The following is a 26923-nucleotide window of genomic DNA, read 5'->3' on the forward strand; positions in this document are numbered from 1 at the left end:
AGTTTGTAGTAATGGAGTAGTTCATAGCTATTGAAGTTACGAAGGTTGTAAATAACCTGGTTTTGTTGAACTTAGGGAAGAATTGGAAGCAACATGGCTTTCGAAAAGGAAAATCCACAGTAACAGCAGGTATAGAATTTATAGAGTCTATTATAAATGCAATTGATAAAGGGAACAAGGTTGTACGAATACAACATCTTTTTAGTGACAATTTGAATAAATTTAAAAGAATACTAAAAGTCTTTTTAATCAAATTTCCATTTTATTCCATAGAAAACTACAAAAAAACAAAAAAAATATATAGTAGCTTGCATATTTTGAATTCCATAGAAAAATTAGGGGAACAATTTAAATTTTCACCATGATAAGTGATACTTGTTTTTTTTTATTTATTTAAGTCCGGAAAATGGATGCATGTTTTTTTTAATTTTATTAACTGCTCATGTTATTGTGATTGCAATAATGTTATATATTTTTTTTTAATATTCAGTTAGAGATTCTTCACTTTTTAAAGATTATTTTGTAGACAAATTTTATTCCATAGAAAACTACAAAAAAAACAAAAAAAATATATAGTAGCTTGCATATTTTGAATTCCATAGAAAAATTAGGGGAACAATTTAAATTTTCACCATGATAAGTGATACTTGTTTTTTTTTATTTATTTAAGTCCGGAAAATGGATGCATGTTTTTTTTTATTTTATTAACTGCTCATGTTATTGTGATTGCAATAATGTTATATATTTTTTTTTAATATTCAGTTAGAGATTCTTCACTTTTTAAAGATTATTTTGTAGACAATAAATCTTGTAGTATATTTTAAGCACTTTGTAATATGAAGTAGGTAATATTTACATATATATATATGTATTTATAGCCTATTTAACTCTATTCAATACATGTCATTTTATGTATAACGAATAAAGAATGATTTGATTGGATTTGAATTCTTCTGGAGAACAGATTTGACGAGAACATTGGACTGCCACCAGGTGGCGAGATTGTGGGACTTTACCGTATAAGACTAATTATAATAACCATCATGATTTTAATAAATACCTGTCTGAAGAGATTGTCGAAACCCTCTGGACCGTCGACTTTACGGATACCTTTGCCACCACCTCCCTCACTAGCCTTGATCATTACAGGGAAGCCGATCTTCTGGGCAGAAACCAACCCCTCCTCCCACGTTGTAACACAACCTTTCTTGTACAGTTCTGAACTAATCTTAATCTTCTTGTTGGCATACACAGCTTTCAGTTCTGTAAGAAACATATATTTATTTAATCTTCTTCTTGGCATACACAGCTATCAGTTCTGTAAGAAACATATTAATTTAATCTTATTGTTGGCATACACATCTATCAGTTCTGTACGAAACATATTAATTTAATCTTCTTGTTGGCATACACAGCTATCAGTTCTGTAAGAAACATATTTAAGTATATAACTGATGATTACAGATACAATGATTTTACCCTTTGATTCCCATAGATTTTACAATGATTTAACTAACAGTGTCATTTTTATTATGTTTTTACTTTGTATTTGTACACAAAAATTCAAATTCAAACAGATCAAGTTTTTGCTCGAGACACAGAGTACGGCTGGTAACAAAATACCTCGTCAGAGGTCAAACTCTCAAAGAATCCATACAAGCGGTAAACATTCATCTGAGCCATCCACCGTTTATTTTAACTAACTTCTACCAACAACTTAGCAGCTGATTGGTGAACTGATGAGTTGCACCCAGACCTGACCCACCTTAGACAGCTCGGATATTGATCAGTAATGACGGAAAACCTTGCTAAGGATTCTGGTAAACCCAAAGCTTATGTGTAGTAGTTTTAACTCTTTACAGCGATTTTATGAGACCCTCTAGTCATGACGCAGCCCAGTAGGTGGTGGAATCTAACGGCAAATCTCAGAACTATTTCAAACTAGGACTGTATACAGCACGAGCACATTGTCTATTACTGTAGTTGCTTACTTTTACAGTGGCTGCCGGTCGTAGTGAGTGTGACAGAGACAATGTATTGTTTTAAAATGTAAAACCTATAAACATTGATGCTATGGAAGTTTATGAACCCTACCGGTACAGGCACTAGGTCTACAAAAAAATAACCATAACAGTCACGAAACTAAGCCTTTGTAAAATTTTTTTTCAACAAGCCTGCACCTTAAATTAAGTTAAGTTATGACCTCAAATGAATATTTGCCTATTTTTTTAAAAGTTTTGTTCAAAATGTACTTTCCATAAATATTTTTTTTTTCTAAATTGTCCTTAATACTGGAGCCTAAAATTAACTTAATGCAGGCTATAGGTACAAAATCACTTGAAATTACTCCCTTCTAAATATTTAGCTAGAACTTAACGGGCAGTTAACATAGTTTAACAAATTTCCAGAGCCACTTTTCTTTCCATGATTAGTAGCCTATGTTAAATTTATTGGTTTAGCAGTGAATCATTTCAACATATAGGCTATATATTTAACACTTCTGGTATGGTATTCTTTTGATTTGAATGTTTTTGGTTGGCTCTTAAAGTGTTTTTGTACAAATAGGCCTAAGTTTTATTTTCTTAATCCCTTAATATAACAAACCTTCACTAATGAAAAAAAGTGTTTTAAAAATTGAAATATATTTTGAAAAGATATTTTGATTTTAAAATAAAACAATTAAATAGCCTAATTTAAAATGAGGTACCGATGGTCACCAGAACCGAGAACCGAGAATCAATTTTGGTTAGGAACCGGTATCGACATTGAAAACGTGGTACCGACCCATCCCTAGTTTTTATGGATTGTGCCTTTTAACCGACCTTTTGAGTTACCCAGCCTAGGTCCGGTCCCATTAGGGTCGGTTCGATGGGTTTGGCTCGGCTCTTAGGTAACAACATTGTTAGGTACAGCTTCTGTATAGCGGTTGGTTTAAAGTACACCAGGAGAATTATTCAATTCTTGTTACTAACCTGAGCCAGACCATGGCAGACAGGGAACTTCAGCAGTTTGAGCCACGATACTTGAAGCGATTTTGTCTCCCAAGGCCCACATAGCCTTTTCTGGAGGCCCGATGAATGCTATGTTATTCTTGTGTAGCAATTCTGGGAGTTTTGGATTTTCTGAAGCGTGGCCCCAACCAGCCCACACTCCCTGTGAAAAAGCATATTTAATTAATAATGGAAAAGTAATATTTTAAATAGGCTAATCAAAAGAGACAGTACAAGTCGATAGCACTGATCTGTTATTGTATCTGGGTTTACAGGACTGACTAGCATAACAGATTTTTTAAGATCTCAAACTGTATCAACTTTCCATGGGAAACTTTGTTTCAGTCCGTTTTGACCCATGTTATCATAAGGAGCTTAAGCTACATTGGAGAGTTTTGTACGCTGCAATTGAATTTAATGAATTTGAAACCACACACAAACAAACACTTGTCCCACCAACAACCAGACACGCACTCCGACTGAGATTGTCATGTCAAGTTCTGACTCTGCCATTGACTTTGCCATTAGGACGCAAGTGTAACTTTACTTACATTCATTTTAATTTCAATAAAACAGAACCGACACTAGATCTTAATTTTTATCAAACAAAAACAAAGTAAAAATATTATAGAGATCTTAGAGCAGTATGTATTGTACTGAATGGCCCAATATTTAAAACAATGGTTCGAAAATTATAAACAATTAACAAGAAAAGTCATACCTGTACTTGTGTGCGCACAGCAATGTCGACAATGAGCTCAACATTGGCGTAGTTGTTATTGTTTGTTCCTCCAGGTACTGGGACGTAGTGGTCAGCCATCTTGATGTACTCAGCATTAGCTGAACGACGATTAAGAGGAAATAAATACAGTTGTAACTTTAAAGACACAATAATTACAGTGAGTAACTAGAAATACTTTGGAGCAAGTGATTCTTCAAATGCAAGAGAAAAAGTTGATGGAATCAAAATGTTATATTCACATTTTGGTCTTGCTCGGTTTTATGAATCAATGTGTTTGAATAGGGAAATTTTCAGTAGAAGAAACATATTGTTGTTGTTACGGCTTGACATCAATATGAACATCATAATTTTGAAATTCTTAAGGTAAACAGGGGAGAAATAATAAATGTGATATCTTCTTCCATAGATTAGATACGTATTTAAGAGAATTAAATGCTCGTCAGGATAATTAGATATCATATCATTTAGGTAGGTCTGTACAGTTTGACTTTCTCCATTGAAACAAAGAACTTGCAAATTTATATCAAACAGTTTACTTTATAGTACTCTATGATTGAGTCTGTTTAGGTAAATAATTTGTTTACGCTTTTGTTTCAAATTACTTAGGTCTATTATTAAATAATAATTACCTTTAAGATCTTCTGGGGTGACCATGACAACAAATCGAATGGCCCTCTCATTCCTGAACATCTCATAAGACCATCTTCTGATAGATCGCATACACTTGACAGCAGCAATTCCATTGTTGGCGATCAAAACCTAAGATAAATCATCAGGGTAAGTCATTGTATTGAATTGTATGAAAACTAACTTACAGTCTCGAGTATAATAACTCAATAATCTAATTTGAAGGCAAACAACTAACTACCAAGTGAACTAAGTGAGTAGGACTTATAGGTGAATATAAGATCGCATAATAGAAGTGACAACATAGCTATCTCATGTAGGTTTTTGTTCACTGAACTTAGCATAATAGCCTTCTAGGGAGTTTGTTTTCTCTCTCCGACTTACTAAACAAATCTTGATAACATTGAAATTTGAGACCAAGAGCATTACATTAAAACCAGGTGATTGCTCTCAGAATGTTGAACTTAGCATTAGCATTAGCAATTGAGATGGGGACGAAACCTCGGTGCTTATTTTAACCCAAGTATGAGTGAAGGATAAGTATAGAATGGTGTGAGATTATCTGTGTAGCTTTGTTAGGCTACAGCCACATAGGCGTTTTTTCACACGCAAACGCAGCGTGAAAATCCGGGAGAAATATGAGCAGCAGCACTATATGTAATGGGGTATGTAAGATGCCACAGGCAGTGTGTTTTCCCCCAGCAGCGGGCGTGTCTATGAAAGCTTGAAGTTTGTTTTCACGCTCAGTTCCTGGCCACACGATACGGGCGGGAGTCAACAGGTGGTCCTGTCTTAATTGTTCGTAAATCGAGATAAATGTAATTTCTTTTGAAAAGCGTAAAATATTTTATGGTCCAGCCAACTACTATAGGTACAGGTTTTGTCCCAGAAATTTCTACCTTACTGGAACCACTTAATAGTTTTTCATGACAAGGAAAGAAATTTACTTGAACTAAGAAAATGTGAAGAAGCATTTATGGAATTAAAAGGAAACCCATGCGGAGCTGCATAGTAAAGAAACCTAACATTGATGAAAACTTGGAGCTTTGATTAGAGCAATTAATTGTAGTAATATTCTTAGAGTTGATCGAAAACTTGTTGGAAATTTTATTTTAAGAGTCCTTGGAGCCTAGACGTTTTAACGGATATTTAAATTACAATCACTTTGGCAAGATGTAGATTTATTTTATATTTTATTTAACGCACTATGTTACATGTAAATAGCTACATAAAAGGTCATCAAAATAAAAGTAAACTTAAAAATTGTTTTAATATTAAAATTTGGTAAAATCATTGATGTTTCTTCTTCACTAAGCCTATTCAAAAACCTGCCATTAGGAAGAAATTCAACATAAAATCGTGTGAATTCAGCATTCAACTGTGGGTTCCCACTTCGTTTTACCGCTCATGGATTTCAACCGGCACAAAAATAAGCTACGTTTTACCGCATGAAAAAACCTGTGTGGCTATAGCCTTACTGATAAGATCAGCTTTTTCAACAATCTTGATGATTTAATAAAAGACCATTGATCAAGGACAGCTGTGTCCAGTTTCAAACCATCAAAAAACTTTTTCCAAAGAAAAAAAAATTTTTTCCATAACTTTGTGCTTTATAATAAAATAGATTCGTATTTTTACAAAATGGTCACTTATCCCGGGTCTAGGTCTTATGAGACCTACGGTAATAGCTTATTCTCTATATGGGAAATTCTCCAAAAGGAGATAAAATTGATATTTTAAAGACGTTATAAGAGTAAAATCACGTTCAAACGTACCTTGTTGATAACTTTAGTTCCCTTAAATCTTCTTACAAACTCTTCAGGAGTGGCTACAGTGAAGTCTTTGTCCAACTGGCGAGCATGGATCACTGTCCCTTGGGACATACTCGGCCTGAAATTAACAAAATACTATCAACTATTTTACTTTAGAAATTTATATACCTAACAACTAATACATATGTGCTGCTCTGCTAGTAGGCTATGACAGTTCTGGAGAAGGAAAGAGGGACCTTTTCCGTTTATTTTTACCAATATGTTTTTAAGGTTTAAATAATTTTAGAATTATCTACAAATATGTTCAGAGTAAGGTAAAACCAAGACATAACCTAAAATTTCAATTGTGTAAATTGTTACACATAGTGGTTAATGAATTAATGGAAAAGGTCCGGAAAAAGTAACAATGACTGACAGGATCCAGGACAGGTACGGTACCTAAATGATCTCTTGTGGTTTCTTCTAAAATCCTATTACTCAAACCAACTCTTAAAATCTTTGATATGCAAATGAAATAAAAATATTTACCATGTTACATGTTTGGCTTATTTATATCAGTAAGGCCAAAATAGTAGATAAGATTGTCAGATAAAACTTGTTCAACAACATGATTGCCTACTCTTCTTTGCTAGGAGGAAATGAGTTTAAACTAGTAATTCATAAAACAAGAGTAAAATTAATTTTATACTATTAAAGAAGTATAATTCTTTTTTAATAAAACTCATAACATTATGAGCTACCTCATAATTGTTCTACCTCATGGTATTTAGCTTCCTACTGAATATATCTTAAAATGTATATGAAAAATGCATCTGTGACAGTTAGAATACAAATAATTAGAGATATATAGGCTAATATATGATCAAAATGAATACAATTTAAATTTTATATTTAAATTTATAGATTATCATAAACCTACAAAAATGTTTATTACAAATTGTAATATTTATTGGTTTGAATATTAGCCTACTTGACAAATTAAATATCCCCTAGCCTAATAAAGAGTAAAGATTGATTTTTAAAATGTTAAGCCATTTTATAAAATACATAAATGATGTTATTAACTAACATTTTTTTAATTAGAACAGTACCGTACAGAGTTAACTGTCATGATGTGAATTGCTTCATTAGAGTTAGTAACAATAAATTAAGACAAAACAAGTCATTAGAGGAGCTTCACTTTTTAGGATTGATGAGGCTGATCTTAAAATACAATCAATATTACATACCCGTCTAGAGGATTCGTACTCATCTTGCTACAGGATCACTGAGAACTTAGGAAGATGAAGGTAAAATTATATTGGCAATCGATTTCTGGAAGGAAACAAGGATAGGTTAAAGGCAGGATGGACTGCAAAGGAGGAATTACTTACAAAGTAGTAAACTATGTTGTCTATAATAAGTTGTTAGGATCCTAATAGTACTGTCGTCGATCATTTTTAAGATCGACCAAAGAATACACTAAGGGAATATCGATGTTAAACATTTCAATAAGGCACATCAATTATTTCCTTTGTAATACATAATGCCATTCCCAAATCAATAATAGTGCAAGTAGTGAGAATAAGCAAACGGTTAAGAACACACAATCGTGGACCCTACAGATTTTCCACAAGATCCTTTGCAGTATTTGACTGATCTTTGAGGGTAATTATGTGAGTAACGCAAAAGCATTAAGCTCAAGCCCTTGGCTGTTAGCCTGATTAAATCATAGCAACAATCCCTGGCCAATGTATAGGGCAGATGGCTTGACTACACTCTACAAACATTCAGAAAAAGCACCAACACTAACAAAATTCTTTGAGTATTAATGAAATGAAACAATGAACCAGATACTTTTTATTTAGATTCACTGGAGTAAGTAGCCAAAGTCCAAGACTGGGTCAAGGTTCAAAAGGCTCTGGCCTGGATGAACCACCCAGGTATGAGGACGTCCAAATTACTAATCGACCCTACTGATAAAGGTTGGAAAGACTTGCTGAGCCTTAAGAAAGGGGACATTAGTCTACTAGTAGGAGTGTTAACAGGGCACGGTCCTATCAGGAAACATCTCAGGACCATAGGGAGGTCACAGACAGACCTCTGCAGGTTCTGTGAGAACGAGGTAGAAACCTCAGAACACTTATGGCTGGACTGTCCAGCGTTGGCCCATAGACCAATGTATAGGTTACATCTCTGGGGAGGTTATTCCTGGAACCAACAGAGATAAGGAAGCTGGGTGTCTTTCAGCTCCTGGGCAACTTGAGGAGCCTAGGGCTGTCAGAATGAATTAAAGGGTGCTACAAAAGGTCTCCAGGCCGAAGTAGCTAGGGGTATGCCACTACCCCAGCCCCCACAAAAAAAAAAAAAAAAAAAAAAAATGTATTACCTAAACACATAGATTAACTATTGTGTAGCTATCTAGTAGTAGGTAGTTGTTAGGTAGGTGTTGTTTTGTTTTGTACTTACAAAATTCTTACAACTCAACGTTGAAAAATTTATTATTCGCCAAGTCACATAGAAATAGCCTAATGGAATATGTCGTGCTGCTCTTAAATACGGTACTTGAATATACTGAACATGTTGATTCTAGCAGTCAATTGGCGTTTTGGTTGAACAACCTATACGGATTGCTAGCGACCAAAGTTCTAACTAGAAGTCATTTATATAACTAAATTGGTAAACCCAAACTAGTATTCAAGTGTTTTCCCAAATGTATGGGTCTAACTACCTCCTAAAATAATCAGACAGACTAAACAGCCGAAGCGAGTAACTTAAACAGCTTGCTGTTATGAGAATCAATAACTCAAGGTCTAAGTCTAAAATGGGCATTCTTAACCTAGCCTAATCCAATTTTTAAGTTGGGAAAATTGAGGACACACCTTCAAAAACCTTTTCCCAACAAAACACTGAAATTTAGCATAATTTGTTAAGTTTCCAATTAAAAAAATAAATACGATCATTATTGGGTTTGGTTATGATAAGTCAGTTTAAACGTTGGCAATTACAAATAGCCTAATGTTTAGCAGTGAAGTCTGGTGGGGGGGGGGAATGGTGTAGGCCCTATATAAATGTTCTGGCAATCACTGGCACAATAAGTAAGCCTACTGTTTAACAAGCAGAAAGTCTATTTATGACCACTCTTACTTAATGACCAATAAAGTACAGAATAGTACAATAACAATTCCAAAATGGAATAATAAAAATTGACTAACTTCAACAATAGACGTTACAATAGGCCTATAATAATTTTTAACTAGACACAACTGAAGTTTGGCTACCTAGCCCTTGAACGTCCTTTTTCAATGTAATGTGCATATTTGGTATCTCATCAACTATAACAATCTGCGTTTTTATACTAGGATAACATACAGTTTTTTACATCCGCATTATATCTGTTTTGATGTCTGTATGGCAGGAGTGTTCCACAATTATAACCGTTTTCTGATGCTAGGTATTCACTAATAAATATTCACTCTTAGTACAAATAATATACCATAAGTTTTTGTAGTTTCCAAGGTTCACATTGGTAGATTGTCGCCATCTTAATACGAACCGTTGTCCAAGCTAGTAAACAGTTAGGCCTATAGGCCTACGCAGTTCTTTGAAAAGAATTAACTTAACCTAATATCGAAAAAATAAGTTGATAAAATAATAAATGATTTTTTTCAATTTGGCAGATTGTGTGTAGATAAATACAGGGTGAGTTTTTAATGAGTTCCCCCCCCCCTACTTTTTTCTACATTTCTTAAAATATTAACCAAGGACCACATCAGATCATTGTTGAGTAGTAAGTACTCCATTTTGACTGGGTATACATTTTTGGCCGCCATCTTGGATACAAAACAGTTTTTTTCAAATGTAAAGGTAGGGTTGTGACCCATTATTTCAACTAGAATTTTACGCTGATTACAATGCAGAAATTAGTTTTTAAAAATCTTTATCCGTTCTAAAGTTATAAGGACTTTTTATAACTTTATTTTTAGCCCATTTTAACATTGTGCATTTACAAACTAAGACCATAATCTCAAAATAGTGCGAGATAAAGATAAGTATACACCACCATTCATTGTTGACCTATTTTCACTTGATTATGACGGATGTATTTTTTTTTTGCCGCCATCTTGGATCTGCCATTTTGAAATCTGATAAATTAATTTAAATATGAAAAGTGGTGTTTAGACCCATCATTTTGAACTATTTTTTTATGCTGAACTCAATGCTGCAATCCGTTTTTGGTTATCAAGCATTCTTGATGAAATATTAAAATTATCTTATTCAAAAACTTCAATATTTCAAAAACCAAATATAGAAAATGAAAAACGGATTGCGGCATTGTGTTCAGCATAAAAAAGTACGGTAGCTCAAAATGATGGGTCACAACATCACCTTCATATTTAAATTAATTTGTCACATTTCAAAATGGCGGATCCAAGATGGCGGTCGAAAAAATACATCCGTCATAACCAAGTGAAAATAGGTCGACAATAAATGGTGGTGTATACTTATCTTTATCTAATACTATTTTGAGATTATGGTCTTAGTTTGTAAAAATGCACAATGTTAAAATGGGCTCAAAATAAATGTATAAAAAGTCCTCATAATTTTAGAACGGATAAAGATTTTTAAAAACTAATTGCGACATTGTAATCAGCGTAAAATTCTAGTTTGAAATAATGGGTCACAACCCTACCTTTACATTTAAAAAAAAACTTTGTAGGTATCCAATATGGCGGATCCAAGATGGCGGCCATAAATGTATACCTACCCAGTCAAAATCAAGTAGGTACTTACTACTCTACAGTGATCTGACGTGGTCCGGGGTTGATATCTTAAGAAATGTAGAAAACAGTAGGGGGGGGAACTCTTTTAAAACTCACCCTGTAGCCTCCTACACTAAACATTTAGATTAGTGTACGACTACACACCCGACGATAGAGTAACTTAACCTCCGAAACGGCTATAAGGCTAATGCAATAACAAATCTGGATTACGAAGACAGTACTTATATACGTTTGTAAAAAATTTAAGGCCAAAACATCAAATACCTCTACTTAACCCTTCCGATGCAAATTTTTTTTTTAGTAAATTTTCCGAAAAATGCTAGAGGTAGGCCTATTTACTTATTTAGTCTAAAAAGTGCTAGGCTTGCCACGGAGGCGAAGTGTAGTGTGTGTGAAACAAAACCGGTATCTAAAATAAAATTTTTTATCTCGAAAGTGCTAAGAAACGATATATTGGGCCTCGATCATATGAGGAATCGAAATAAATCATATGCTGTTTCGAAACAACAACCGAGTCAACCCCAACCGATTGCCTATGCCCATTTACAAACGATCCAAAGTCGCCATGGCACAATAAATCGTCGTTTAGCACTTTTCAGATGAAACGTGACCAAAGATATATTGTTCCATAGCACTTTTTGGGAAAAAGACTCACAACGATATATTGTCGCAAAGCACTGAAAGGATTAAGTTAAGAGGTACAGTTTCTTAACTGAGTCAACCCCAACCGATAGCCTATGCCCATTTACACACGTTCCAAAGTCGCGCCGGCACAATAAATCGTCGCTAAGCACTTTTCAGATCAAACGTGAACAACGATAAGTTATATTGTTTCATAGCTTTTTTTGGGAAAAAGACGCACAACGATATAGGCCTAAGTTATTCAATACGTATGTATATCAATATATACATATAACGATATAAGAAAATATTGATATATATTCGCATAGCACTGAAAGGATTAAGTTAAGGGGTACAGTTCCTTAACTAGGCTACGCTACTATCGATTGAAAACAGCGATTGGATTAGTAAACCGTCAATCAATTTTTTTATCATCAGCAGTTTTTAATAGGTTTAACAGTTTAATTTTATAATTTATATAGGCCTATCCTAAGTTAAAAATAAAATGAAGGTTTACTAATCTAATCGATATTCTCAATCGATAGTAGCGTAGCCCAGTTAAGATAAATTCATGGTTTTTATCTCAAAGGTTAGGCCTATCAGTATAGCCGTGGCCTTTAGGCCTAACTTATATTAATTGCAAAGCTAAGTCAGTTTCTAAAATGTTGATTAAGTCCTACTGCTCACAAATAGTTTACGCCGCTAGTATTATTGTGAAAATAGTTATAACTAACCTATAAAATAATAACACAGGAAAGCCTAGGACCTAGAGTCGCTTTAACAATTAATTCAGGTACAAATTATCATACCTCATAGAGCATTTTGTTTCGCTGTAATCCTTTCCATTAAAATGTTTCTCTAATTCGAGACCATTCAAATTCGAGTACTCACATTTACATTTAGTCATGGTAGGGTAGATGACAACAATGTTAAGTTAGGTTATGCTTCATAATCATAAACACAAATTTTCACCAGAAACAAGCACGGGAGTGACAACATTCAAAATCATACCAAAAGACACAGCCTGTAATAACTATTATCCCATGCCATTGAAAATATACATCGTAAGAGTTTACAAGGTAGGCCTAAAGTATTTAAGTCATTTTGACAGCTGTGTTAAGAGATACGGACAACAGGACTCAGGAGCAAAGCAAGATGACGTTTTGACTAAACAACGTGACGTCATGCCAGATATGAACGAATCCTCCACTCCTCGATGGTGGCGTGATTTTTCTTGACCAATGACAACGCATGATTCATCTTGGTAAGTAAAGTCTACATTATGAATGGAAACCAGAATGTCCATGCGTGGGATTTTATTCCCGAATACGGGATATTCAGAGCATACGCTGGATGAAACGGGATTTTTTGCTACTGTACTGGCTACAAACGTTAAAGTGGAATTTCTTATTAGGCCTATTGGATTTTCAGACAAAAAAATGGTTAGTCACTAATTTTAATTTACCGTAAATAAGTAAATAGGCTGTTAAAATGCAAAATTATACAGGGCGAATATAAAGTCAAGACCCCTCCATCTAATACTTTCATAAGTAGATATCCGTATGGTGGTCGTGCAACCTTAGCAGGAAGTTTCATTTTATGATTTTAAAATTTTTGAGTGCCCCCAAAAAGGGGGATTTTGGGGGCAACTAAACAATTTTAAATGTAAAGCCCCTTCAAGTGTCACCTCATTTTGAAGTGTTTACAAAAACCTAAAGAATGGTGAAAACCAGAGTTCGCTACAGTATCTCTTCTCTGTCCAAAATGGTTGTAAATATTATCATTACGAACCAATATTACCGTTGATTTTCCATAACATTTGACAGGCTACCATTTTGGATAGAGATGAGATAGTGAACTATGGTATTCGCCATTCTTTAAGTTTTTGTAAACACTTCAAAATGAGGTGTCACTTGAAGGGGGTTTAGGTACATTTAAAATTGTTGAGTTGCCCCCAAAATCCCCCTTTCTGTAGGACATTAAAATATTTCAAAATCGTAAAATGAAACTTCCTGCTAAGATCGTACGACCACCAAAAGGATACTGTATCTCTGGATATTTACTACAAAATTATAGAGGGCTTGACTTTTTATTCACCCTGTATACTCAAACTCTATGGCGAAAATGTACCAAGCGATTTACTCAAATCACTTTCATACCGATAATTATTTAAATGTAGGAGAACATTAAGATTAATTCGTCGACTTTGAGTGCAGGGCCGGAGTGTTTGTTGCTGCCTGAAAACTTTGACGACTGAGGGTCATCATTTGCGTATCCAGCAGGATTTTGCCCTGAAGGGGGGGGGGAGGAGTTGCAGGCAGAAGGCTTAGGGCCTCGCCGGGGGGGTATGGAAATTTATTTATTTATTTATAAATTGTTGCACCATTTTTTACAAGAAAAATACAATGGTCTTAAATTTTTGAGTTTTCGAAATTGTTGTGGTTAAAACCACAAGTTGTATATTTTGCCAAACAAACTGGATCAGGCTAAAAAAAGTGACCTCAGTCTGTAAAAAAAGCTGCGCAACACAAATCATCTCACTAATCCCTCACTGGTATTGCTTTTGTATTTAGATTAGAATATGTCTTAGTTTCGTGAATATCTATAACTCGTGTCATAGTGATATAGAAGGCCTCGTCAGATCAAAAACCCGCCAGCAACAATAAAATTGGCAAAAGACACCTAAAAGAGGAAACATTAGAAGTAAAAGTAGAAGAATATAAGACGAGGACGAGAGGCATAGAGGAATGACAGAACAAAGAAAGTGTTATCGAAGTACAGTACTTTCTCCTGTGGGCAAGGTGCTGCAGTTACGTCAGCATGTCACAGTCACAGAGACCCGAACAGCCTCATAACTTTCACGACCAAGGTCTCCAATCAAATATTGTAATATCAATTCAAAATACAGTACGGCTACTAGAGATATTTGTACATTAAGCAAACAGTTCTTCAGTTGTGTTCCACTAATCTGTAGGCCCTCCGTTCTTTACAGAAAGAGATAGGCATTAGGCAAACTGCTCCCCCTTCCTCCAGCACGTAATTATACAGTGTGGTGGGGATTGAACCTGCGACCTTGCAGCGAGTCCTCACCTTCTGGAGTAGGTCGTGGTTTGACCTTCCCAATAAATTATTTTCATTACCAACTTGAAACATGGTGTTTTTCGTATGACAAGACACGTTTTTATGAACACACAAAATTGAACTAAGCAAGATCTGGGATAGCAAGTGAAACTATAACTCAGAGAATATAAGTTTTTATTAATAGGATACCGTCAAAGGCAATATTTTTTTTTTGTGAACGAGAAAATTATAGATGAATTAATTTGATTTTGGTATTGTACTTTTGAGAGTCTTTTAGCATCTAAGTTTTTGGACTTTTCGCAGAACTAAAAACAAAATAAATAAACAGAACAAATTGCTTTCAAACACAAATCAGAATGTCACAACTATAGATAACCAATACGGATGAAAGTGCCGATCAACTCAACCCAACATAAATCCAAATCCCATATCCACACTTGGGAAAGCAGCTTTCGCTGCAATAATAAACAGATTACGGGTTTACTACGTATGTACTTACAATAAGTCACCGAACATTTCTGCCCTGCAGAGGTATTTCGTGTGATCCCCGAAATGGACTACAGAGTAGAAATTGGTCTAGCGCAATAAAGGACTATGGTTGCTTCACACTCAGAAGTTCCGGCTGAAGCAATCCTTTCTCTGACATTTCCTTGTCGCGTGAATGTTACTTTTTGGTATATTGGTTAGTTCTCACGGGTACGTAGGCGATTGAGACAACCTCTGCGATCATTCCTCAGGACAATACGATAACGCATGAGGATGGGAAAGTGTTATAAGGTCTGGCTTTGTAAGTTCAGTACCTACATGGTTGTTATAGTCCTCGCCACCCTAAGTTGAGGCAGCCAAAGGTCGCACTAGATATACGCCGTGCGGCCTTTGGCTGCCTCAACTTAGGGTGGCGAGGACTATAGCCCCAGACCATTGATATTTATATGTAGCCCCAGAGCTGGACACCGTATTGCACGTGTTACACGTATTAGACGCGATAAAAATTAATAACCCAATCATATTCACAACCAGAACATATTCAACATTAAGAAAAACAAATTATCTTAATCATATCTATCGAGCGATAAGGTATTAGAAAACATTGGTATCGGGCCATAGGGAGGATAGGAAACCCAATCGTAAGCCTACAAAGTATTAATTAATAATACGGCCAAATAAGTACGTTTTCTGTAATGTTTATATAATATTTAATAATAAATTTATTGTGTTAGACGAAATACTTTTAGTTTAAGTAAACGACATCCAGTTTTATGGACACGATTTAACTACTTTTAACTATAATAGGCCTAGGCCCCATCTTTCTCTGTTATTTTATGTATTTTTATGTATTTTACAATGAAATAATAAATACCGAATCACTAAATACCTGTTTTTCATTAAGCTAAAGTTGTACGAACACAACACGTTTTGAGCCACTAGATTCTTTACTACAATTGTTATTATATTTTTGTAATTTATTGTGTTTTCAGTAATTTTAAAAACGTGAGAGGTAATTCTTGCTTCTACCGACAAGACTTCGTTCGACCTCGCCGTCTGGCTTGACAAGCACAAGGCGGGTAAAACAAACATGTGTTTTCACAACTCGGATTCCTTTCCTCCAGTCCTCCATGATGCCACGAATACAAGTTATGTCTGCAATTAGTGGTGACTGTAGTAATGGTCGACAAATAGCTTGGAGATGACTGGCAGGGTCGAAGATGACGGGGTAACCATTGTCCTCTCAGGCTAAAAAGTAAAAACTTGAGACAACAGATGGAACCTGGCTCACGTAAGTAAAAGGTTACACGGAGGTAAAATCAACCCAGAGAGGAAACATGTACACACAGAGTAAAAATTACACACACGTTAAAAGCTTGAGCAGTGACGGAATTTTATTTCGAAGGGAAGCCCCCTCCTACCCTGTAAAATATAAAGCTTAAAAACAGGGCCCACCCTGACATTTTGGGGAGATCAACCCCCCCTGGGACAGCGACTGAACTTGAGGCAATAGATACCTGGCTCAAATATCTAAAAAAAATTACACACAGAGAAACCTACCACAGGGTAAATTTTAACCCTTAAAGGAGAAACTTGACACTCAGAGTAAAAACTTCGGGAAAAGAAAAAACTTGAGAATATAGATAAAGCCTAAGTGACAGGGGTGAAAACATGACAAAAATAGGTTAAACTAACCCACAAGGTAATCCATAGAGATGTGATACGCAAAAATAAACATAGCCTAACTCAACTCATTGAGTAAAAACTTGAGACAGTAGATTATCCTTACTAACAGGAATAAAAACGTGACAGACAAAAGTGATACTTAACCCGCGAGGTACAATTTAACCTAAATTTAGTCACATTTTGTTCATATAATCCCTGTAAGTCTCCATGGACTGCGTTTGGATACCAAACTCTTGTGTAATGTTTGAGATCTTTTGAATTTCAAAATAAGCCATTAACTCGTGGTTCGAGATTGACCAGAATTTAAGCGACGCGTCGTTTCCTCCAGAATAACGAGTATAAAACGTATTCCATTTCATAATGTTTATCAGAATTTTGAAGATATAACGCCTCCATAGTAACCAGAGGTGTAATAAACGGAACCAGTGTGGATGTCAAACCTGACATGGATTTTGGATACGCTTTACCGTATTTTAATATTGGTCGTTGTCATTCGTACAAACGTCGCGGGAGCGAGCTGGTCTAGTGGTTAGAGCGAGCGACTTTGGTCCCTGAGGTCGAGGTCTCGGGTTAAAATCCCGCCAAATCACCAATGGATTTTATCTAAGTGATAGAGCCGCGGGCGAGTGTGGAAAGTTTCCTTAGTGCAGCAAATGCACTTTGCACTCGTATTACACATTATATTTTACCTACAGTTACTACAAAAAATGAAAAAAATAGTTTTTCAAACACTTAACAACACGTTTTATGTTAGGTTAAATCCAAGCGTTGAACGAAATGGGAAACGCTGCACCAGCTGATCGTACTCGTAGTATCTTAAAGTGTTGCCAACCTATTTCCAAACGTATACGGATTACGTGGCTAATAAAAGCACGCTGTTTTGTGCAGCAATCAGCAACGTTCTGTACTACAATCAGTGCAAGGAAGCCCACTTTGTCAGGTGACTGTAGGAAAACGAATTTTTTATTGTAATTATATCACGGTTACTTTCCTAAGCGATAAGTTTTCCTTTCTAGATAAACTATACAACGTGTAAGTAAGGCGGATTACAGAGAACATTTAGTCAAACTCCTAATATGACCCACCGACATACCGCAATAGTGTTCAACTGTAATGTGATCATTTCATAACAACATTGATTCAGCATTATCTTTGTTAGGACTTTCTCACACGATTTATAAAGATCTTAGGTTTAAGTAAGTTGTTTGACCTTAATTTGACGTATTGGTATTGGTCATTAAATATTACCCACAAGGCTCGAATCAAAATGTGGTCTCTGTTTGTGAGTTATGATTAAGTACCTTATCCGTTAGAAACTATTCACAAAATACAGAATTTTGGATTACTTTTTAATTCGAATTTTAACACACACCTCTACAATAATCAGTGGGCAATAATTTTATGTTTATAAAATTGAATTAACAACTAAAAGACTCCGGACAATTTAAATATGATATTAAGATATGTTTCTTACTCAGGAACAATGCCCTAAAATATTGGTAGAGAGGTCCGGGACACCCTGTATAGGATAATTTCGCTGTAAAAAACTTGTTAGCATATCGAACTATAATTTGAGAAAATAAATTTAATTTTAATATAGAAGCAGACAAAGCTACAAAAAATTATGATAATTTTTATAATTCATAAAATAAAATGGCAGCCATATAAAACGTTTGTAAAATCAACGAGTTTTGAGTTATTTCAGTAACAAAATTTGTTTTATGAATTTGAAAATTTTCATAATTTGTTTGTTGCTTTGTCAAGTTGTCATTAATGTTTGTGCAAAGTTTCAATTTCGTATCCAAAACTACAAAAAATAAATGAAAAACCAAAATGGCGGCCGTGTGAGTAACTAAGGACTTCCGGACAGTTTAAATATCATATTTAGATATGTTTCTTACTCAGGAACAATGCCCTAAAATATTGGTAGAGAGTTCCGGGACACCCTGTATACAATACATGTAAGGGGTAAGATAGGTATAAATATAAAATATATAATAAATATAATGGGTAAAAAACCACTATATGGCTCATAATTGAATTGTAGTCTGTGTATTGTCCCACAAGAGAATAAAAACTAGAACTATAAGAACCAATGAGACTGTATCGCGCCATGGTTAACAGAATCGAGCGATATTGTTATCCAATTCCAAATGAGCAATTTACTTTTAGTTTCAGGAACTGTGGCTACTTCCGACGTCTATGACTCTGACAAAGTAACACATTTTCTCGGCATAATCATGGCATGGTAAACTCAACCGGCTTGATTGTAGCGTTATCATTAGCATTTCCCTACTAGTAAGTTTCCATTTCCAAATTGGTAGTCTGGCGTCCTACGGCCGTCCTTGTTTATTCAGGACATCGAGCTGAGGTCAAGTTTTTGTTACGAATACTCACTTTCATAGAGGGCAAAAACCACGCGCATTGCAACACCCTGGGCGAGGGTATTCGGAAAGCATATACATGTATAGGAAACTGTTAGCGGCGATTGACTGTGTATTGTATCATTAACTGAAACCTTGGCTTTCTCATTTGTATGGTCATTCCATTTAAGCAGGAGTAATTGACGAAATTATTCTTGGGATTCTTAGGATTGTTTTCTGACAAGATAGAACAAATTTATACCAGTTATTATATTAAGTATTTACCCGTGAAAATTTACATAATTTATCTAACTTTAGCATTATATACTTGACTAAATAAGATTATTGTATCTAGGAGGCTCGCCGACTTTTCTACATTCAAATAACAACCATTACTTCACGACTGTACTTGGTTTCAAATAAATACAACTCGTGGAAAATGTAAGTCACCTTTTAAACTATAATTTACATGTATGATTTCAAACTAAATATCAATTTACACAATTTTTTAAATATTCGAATTTGGTAAAATATAGGCCTAGTAGTTTTTTGGAATCATCTACTTTTGTAAAACCTTTTTAGTAAAAGCAACCCGCTGTGTACATTTTCAAGGTGTCTTTGAACCACCACATTTTTATTTTATTAGCTTATTATTATAATTTGTTAATGTTCGTTGAGCATACTTTGACAGACGAGTTCGAGAGATTGTCACCTTGTTTGGAAAACGCACAGTATCCAAACCCAGATTAGTAGGTATAACTATTTAAGTTTTGAGACGCTAATACAGTCACAGGCCCAAATTGAACATACAATGTCATATTAGAGGTTGTTTGACGCTATTACTATTCTTAATGAATGTGTAAATAAAGATTAATTGTCTATTGTCTATTGTTTGTTTAATAAACTAAACTATGCTGACATAATAAGTGAATATTGATTAAAGCCAATCCCGATCCATAAATGTACCTATAGAGGTCAAGTGATCATCGCCAGATAATAACCATATTTTGGATATGGCATGAAAAAAATATAACATTATTGTGGTGTGAGTAGCCTCCGGATTGCGAATTATATGCGATTATAGATATAACATTAGTTTTTAATAACGTTAACAGGGTATCAGATTGTATTCAAATTTACGTTGAACACAATCCCGATTATAAAAAAAGTGATAAAACAACGCAAACGTAGTTAATTATTGCACATTCCTTCAATATTGGATTTACGTGATAACGCATTGACGTAGAGTTGATAAGTTGAGTGTTTGCTCAAGTTAGATAAATGATGGCGTCACTGACGACCTTGTGCAAGGGAATCCCGATATTGCTGTTGATTACGTATTGAGGTTCACGGTTGTATTCTACCTTGAACGGGGCAATATGGCATACACTTGAATAAAGGACCAATTAACTGCAAGTAAAAAGCAGTATTTAGGGGCTTAATTGTATAGAATATAGAGCATGGCTTTCAAAAGCGAAACTTCTTCCATGCAGAAAAGGTACCACGCCTGAGAGGTCCATCCTTATTTATCTCCAGGCAGTTTGACTCGCAGCAAACCACTGGGTTACGAAATCATCAGAAAGCTTAAGGCCATTTGTGATTGGCGGGATTTGAGCCTGCACAAGTCGCGAACCATTTAGGGCCTATACATTATATTATAAACATTGTGTACGAGTGTCAAAGCGAAAGATGGGATTAAACTGTGTTAATGTAATTAATTGCTAAGGACAGTTATATGTCAAGAACTCAATACTCTACCCGTATAGTGAAAAGTAAATTTTATTTTACTACTATTATAGAATTTACGCATATGTTTAGGTGACATTAAACTTATTACACAAAATAAAATCATACCAAATAAAGCGGATAACAGCCAAAATAGTTTTTTTTATAAAACTTGAATCTTTCCATTGAGTGGAACGGACAAAACTCCACTCACTTATAATTTTTAAATACAGTACATCCAGCTGATCGAGCTAAGGCGACGGATGCACAATGCTGAGTCTAAAATATTGTGTTGTGCTGATACAACGGCCTGAAGACCGCAGTACTGTATATTCAACCTGAATTCCTCTATAAACTGACCAAATCCAAATTGAGTTTCATAACCACAGGGTGTCCACAGAAAATTTGTCATTAATCTCCATGACTTTCCAAAATGTGGACACCCTGTAACCAGTTATAGACATTTGACAGTGATGTACATCACCAAACCACCCAAAAGTGAATCTCTAAACACGAACAATAGGGCACAGAAAACACTTCTAACGTTAATGCATTTAAATGAGATGTTTAATAGGTTCTACGTAATTGCTTAAAAACGCTACCTAATGTAATACAACTTGTCAAAAGTGTATAGCATTTTAACATGTTTATTAAGTTTTGAAATGATTTAACTTTGGTTGATGACACATATCAAGCACGTTTTACAATATTAATTTATTAGCTTTGGCCATCATTTATTAGTATACGTTTTAATAGTAATATCGCCGAGAATTGAGAATTGACTATTATTATTATTATTATTAGCGACCAGTGAATTTTGACTGTGGTGGGATCACCAATTCATAACGGTTAATTTATTTATTAACTTTATAGTTTCATTATGCTCGCGTACATGATCATCAGGTCCAAAGGTCCAAAACACATTCCGTTCATACAGGGGTATTTAATAAGAATGGTGCAAAATGAAACGGTTGGTACGTCTGTTTCAGTGATTTCAAACAGCAAATTGTAACAATAATAGAAAGGGTGTACTTATAAGGTTTTTCAAGGTCATGGGTTGTCTCAGCTGATGTCCACTACTGTACTAAACGTATAGCTTAGATTCTCTCCACAGCGTCTGGCAGAGTCTGATGACGACCCGGAATCTTCCCGGCACAAACGTCTAGTTGTATTGAAATGTCTGATCCAACGATCTATACAGTTCCGATGAGGAGCCTCCTTCCTAGATTTGGTCCGAAAATTACGCTGAACACTAACAATATAAATTAGTATGAGCAAACTAAAACGCAAAATACTTATTTTTTATTGAGCCATTTGTTAACAGGTTTCGTGGACCGTGGTACTCAACTAAGTTACTGGGACAAAAAAACCTAGTCAAAACAAACTTATAAACACGCCCTAGCTGAAATCACGGAAACAGACGTACTAACCGTTAAGTTTTGCACCATTTTCAATAACCCTGTATGAAAGTAAAAGAACCTAGCACCTGCAGCTAAGGGTTTTTATTATAAAACTCTAGATGATTATGTATCTGGATGGCTGGGTAGTTTCGATTTCAAGTATGAAGATATTATGTGCGGCTCCCAATAGTGGGTTTGTATTCTTATTCATTTCAGTTTATAGCGTATGTATAGATTGAAAAATGTAAAATCCATATATATGTACAGTGGAAATATTCAACTCACCAAAATGTTGTTTTACCGATTGGTTGTAATCTAAGTTTGGCATGTATGGCTCTTTGTAAAAACAATGCTGTCCAAATTTGTAATGGTCTTTGCACCATATAGTTGAATATCGTAAGTAGTTCGTTACTTGACTATTGTTATTTAACATTCGTGCTAACGTTTCTCCCATTACAATCGAACAAAGAGATTATTACACGATGACAGATCAAAAACTAACATTTATGGGGGAAACAAACTCCTAAAAAGTAATCAAAATCTGTACAAAAATCAGAGAGAAATGTTGAAAACCCAACACTTACGTTATCTGAGATCTGAGCGACTTTAAGGACCTCCATTTTAGTATCTCGTTCTGAGTCGGAGGTGGTGTGTCCGGGATTGGCTCAGGGGTGGCTGGGGTCTCAACCTCAACCTCGGGTTCCTCCTCCTCCTGTGACAGCTCTGAGAGGATGAACCTCCTAGAGTTCCTTCGTTGTATCATGGCGACGCGAACTCCCACAGTTTGCACGTCAACTCCCCACTTTGCACATCATTATACACCCGTATGTCTTTACTATATCTGTATTGACTTTCACCACAGTTCTAGGGGTCCTACAAAAAGTGGGATTCACTAATAACTACGTAGTAGAAGAATATTAACGTATGTTAACGCCTTAAACTAGCTTCAAAATGAGATTGTAATTATTTTGAAAACTTACGAATTTATAGTTCACACGAAGAATATACATTTCGCTCAGTCTCTGCCGAATACTGTGTTCGTATTTCATATCATGCTAACCTTTTTTAGTTATCCTGTTATACCATACACTTTTAATTTTAGGTCTTCTTGACTTAGAAGACCTAAAATTTAAATTCGCATGACAAATTTCCTGTTTTCTGTATGTATTTATTCCTTGATTTCAAAATTTAAATATTTGTCACGAAGTAATATTAAAACTTTATGTATTTGATTAGTTTGTAAGTTACGCTGTAAAATTGATTTCTGAAATTGGTAGATTTTGTAACGCCGCACCGTAAACCTGATACCTAATTTTTAAACGGCCAGAAAAGAGGTCGACTTGCCAGGTCTGTGTATACATATCCTAGCACAAACCTCCGTCTACAAATAACATGAAAGTTAACAGTTGGTCACAAATTACAGGACATGGCGTGATGTAAACTATAGTCAATAAAGTCTTATAGTCAATCGATTATCTAGAATTGTCGAGGATTGTTGATCAATTCATTGGCGTTGTTCTAAGTAGTTCACGTGAATTATACCTCACACGGGATCGCAAAAACTGCTTTAGTTTATTTTACACGAACATATACTTTCGTAAAATACAAATTTAATCATCCCTGTTAATATTAAAACCCCCTCTTTGGTTCCCACGAATAGTTTACAAATTTCACGACAAACTGAGTATATAAAGATCCTTAAAGAAACTATAGAACTTAAATCAGCAAACTACTGTATTGTGTATACGAATTATTACGCTTCTGATTGTAAACAACAAGGATCAATTGATGGTTAGCGTTATTTTTTCCTCACGAAGGCAAACTAGTATTTCCTGTGGTTCCTTCCCACAAACGGTCGCAAAAACTGCCATATCCTTTAACAAATTTAGTTGATTTAGTGGGGTATGGTCCTTGACCCTTATTTGCCATTTGTAAACACTGTAACCTTCAGTAGACTCAGGCAACTGTTGTAAAGTAACATATTTTTATTACTAAGCGAAGTGCTTACCAAACAATTAACTGTAATTACCTAATTTGTGTTGAAGTTTTCTGAATTTTATCCACGAAGTATTCTATATGGTCACTATCGGTTTTATAACTAACTATACAAACGCTATCGAATTGCTAACGAACAAGTTATTTTATATTACTCCAACAATAATATTACATGTAGCTAAAAAGTTGTTTGAAAAAGTAGATTTCATTATTCCAGATTTTCATAAATAACAATTATATAGAGTGGTAATATTTTGAAGATCCACAGGGAAATGTTCCACGAATGACGAAAGTAATAATGTAATGGTACTCTAATCAGCCACGTTCATGTCGAAGGGTTTTGAACAAGAAGATGGTTTCTAATTATTACTTAATTGTTCAGCTAATTTCCCTGTTTTGCTAATTCCGGTATGGAAGATCCGCGTCACTTTGAGCGTAAGGGAAAATCATCTTCCTAATTGGTCGACATGGCCCCAAGATAGACAAAAGTTCCACTCCAAAAGCAAACATGGAAACACGTAGATTCCGTGTTACGATATTGTATAATCCTAATTCCCATACAGGATAAAATGACATTTAGTTCCTGAAGGAATAGGTATACCTACATTTTTAGGCGATTCTTAAAATGTATGTAGAACTATAATACATATTAATTGATTGGTACTATATATTTCATCAATCTTTAGAACAAGTTTCAATGATTTATATCGTAATCAAATATTAAAACCCACTTTTTAGTATTACAAGTTGAAAAATTTTAACGGTGGTGTTGCATGTTTAGTTGTTAAAATTAAATACTGCATGCCTCCTCTCATAACTCACTTAGCTCGTGATGCCAAAATCAAAACCACTCCAAATGGGCTTAAAACACTTTTCAAATAGAATTTTATATATCAATTTTCCTACTAATAAAAAAAACAATAATGATCGAAGTTAGATTTTGACTAGCATTTGATCGTTTACGTGTTTGAGGTACCAAAACGAGTTTAGCCTGAAAGATTTCCTGGGAAATAAACACTGAGATTCGACTGAGATATATTTTCAGAAATCTTGTTTAGCCTTAAGTTAAGTTCACGACCAAACACGGCACATCGTTGACGAATTGAGTGTAAATGATAAAATTGTTCTCGACAAATACAACTGTTTCAAATTTATAGCTCACTTACTAACCAAAACTACAGTTATAAATGTTCAACGTGTATTCTCACTCGATTAAGTCCAATTCAATGTAACAAGTACGACGATTCAGCGTTATATATGTCAATGCAACTAGTTGAATATGTGATATAGTAGGCTAATTATACTAGGTATGCAATGGCGTTAATAATCAAGTAAAATTCTAAGGACCCCGAACCTTGATCCGAATTACATAGTTAGTTAGATAGTTAATCCAAGGTGGGTAAACCTAACTTCACGTCGGGATTACTTAAAATTAGAATTTTCTTCTTCAACCACTATCTAAACTATATCTTCCCTGAGACATGTTTACTATTAGATTAAGAAAAAAACATTCAAAATATAACAAAATCGCTCGTAATTACTTAAATTTTAAGCCCAAAACTAGAAGTAAAAATGAATTACCAGCGTTTTGACATACTGAATAAATAACAATTCAATCAAATAATGTCCGAACAGTTAACATCGTATACAACGCAAATATTCTTCTAGCAGGTGTCTTACTGTGAAGAATATTACCATCCAAACTACGTTATTCACCAAGAAATTTTAATTATTGAACTCAATAAAATCCTAAATACAACAGAATTAATTAAAATGAAAAATCAAAATTACTCGTATATTTAACATACCGATATTTAACATTAATGCCCTAGATAAATTAGGTGCCGGCAATCATACTATACCAAAATAATAATTATCAAATAAACTGTCAACGAATAAACAAACCCCAAATATTCTTCTACCAGGTATAAAGGGAATAAATTCAAACCATGATAACGGCGAGATGACAGTCGCGGCGGCGCGGTAACGATCCAAACACGGCGCAAGCGCGTTACACACTGAGGACTTTCTCTAGGACAGTGAGACCTCGGGCCCCATCCACCGTCCATAGCGGGGGCGTCAGCAGGTGGTCAGGGAGAATCACAAGTCATGCGTTGTCACAGTAGGCTCAGGCAGTATCTATATGTCACGAATTATATCCTTGTGCAGTTCTATCAAGACACCAGAGGTAAGCTCTAGCTACATATGTGATACGTTTGATTGGTAGAATCTATATGTCACGAATTATATCCTTGTGCAGTTCTATCAAGACACCAGAGGTAAGCTCTAGCTACATATGTGATACGTTTGATTGGTAGAATCTATATGTCACGAATTATATCCTTGTGCAGTTCTATCAAGACACCAGAGGTAAGCTCTAGCTACATATGTGATACGTTTGATTAGTAGAATCTATATGTCACGAATTATATCCTTGTGCAGTTCTATCAAGACACCAGAGGTAAGCTCTAGCTATGTGATATGTTTGATTGGTAGAATCTATATGTCACGAATTATATCCTTGTGCAGTTCTATCAAGACACCAGAGGTAAGCTCTAGCTATGTGATATGTTTGATTGGTAGAATCTATATGTCACGAATTATATCCTTGTGCAGTTCTATCAAGACACCAGAGGTAAGCTCTAGCTACATATGTGATACGTTTGATTGGT

The 26923-nt window shown here is 34.9% G+C and overlaps 1 protein-coding gene across 5 annotated transcripts in view; it reads right to left on the bottom strand.

Moving 5' to 3' along the window:
- LOC129005621 (acetyl-CoA carboxylase-like) overlaps positions 1 to 26923 on the bottom strand; it is a 118526-nt gene that overhangs the window by 59370 nt on the left and 32233 nt on the right. For 4 of the 5 annotated variants that reach the window (XM_054434573.1, XM_054434576.1, XM_054434574.1 and 1 more), the window contains exons 3-7: positions 6135 to 6249; positions 4362 to 4491; positions 3712 to 3830; positions 2973 to 3153; positions 1061 to 1263 (exon numbers count right to left, since the gene is read on the bottom strand). In XM_054434573.1, coding sequence (XP_054290548.1) covers positions 1061 to 1263; positions 2973 to 3153; positions 3712 to 3830; positions 4362 to 4491; positions 6135 to 6249 — 748 coding nt within the window. Of the gene's footprint in view, positions 1 to 1060; positions 1264 to 2972; positions 3154 to 3711; positions 3831 to 4361; positions 4492 to 6134; positions 6250 to 12324; positions 12345 to 26923 lie in introns of those variants that run through there. The other variant, XM_054434577.1, reaches the window with a different exon arrangement.

Source organism: Macrosteles quadrilineatus, unplaced genomic scaffold (assembly GCF_028750875.1).
Source record: "Macrosteles quadrilineatus isolate MER2022 unplaced genomic scaffold, UCM_ALF_1.0 Scaffold_28__1_contigs__length_1566739, whole genome shotgun sequence".
Taxonomy (NCBI): domain Eukaryota; kingdom Metazoa; phylum Arthropoda; class Insecta; order Hemiptera; family Cicadellidae; genus Macrosteles; species Macrosteles quadrilineatus.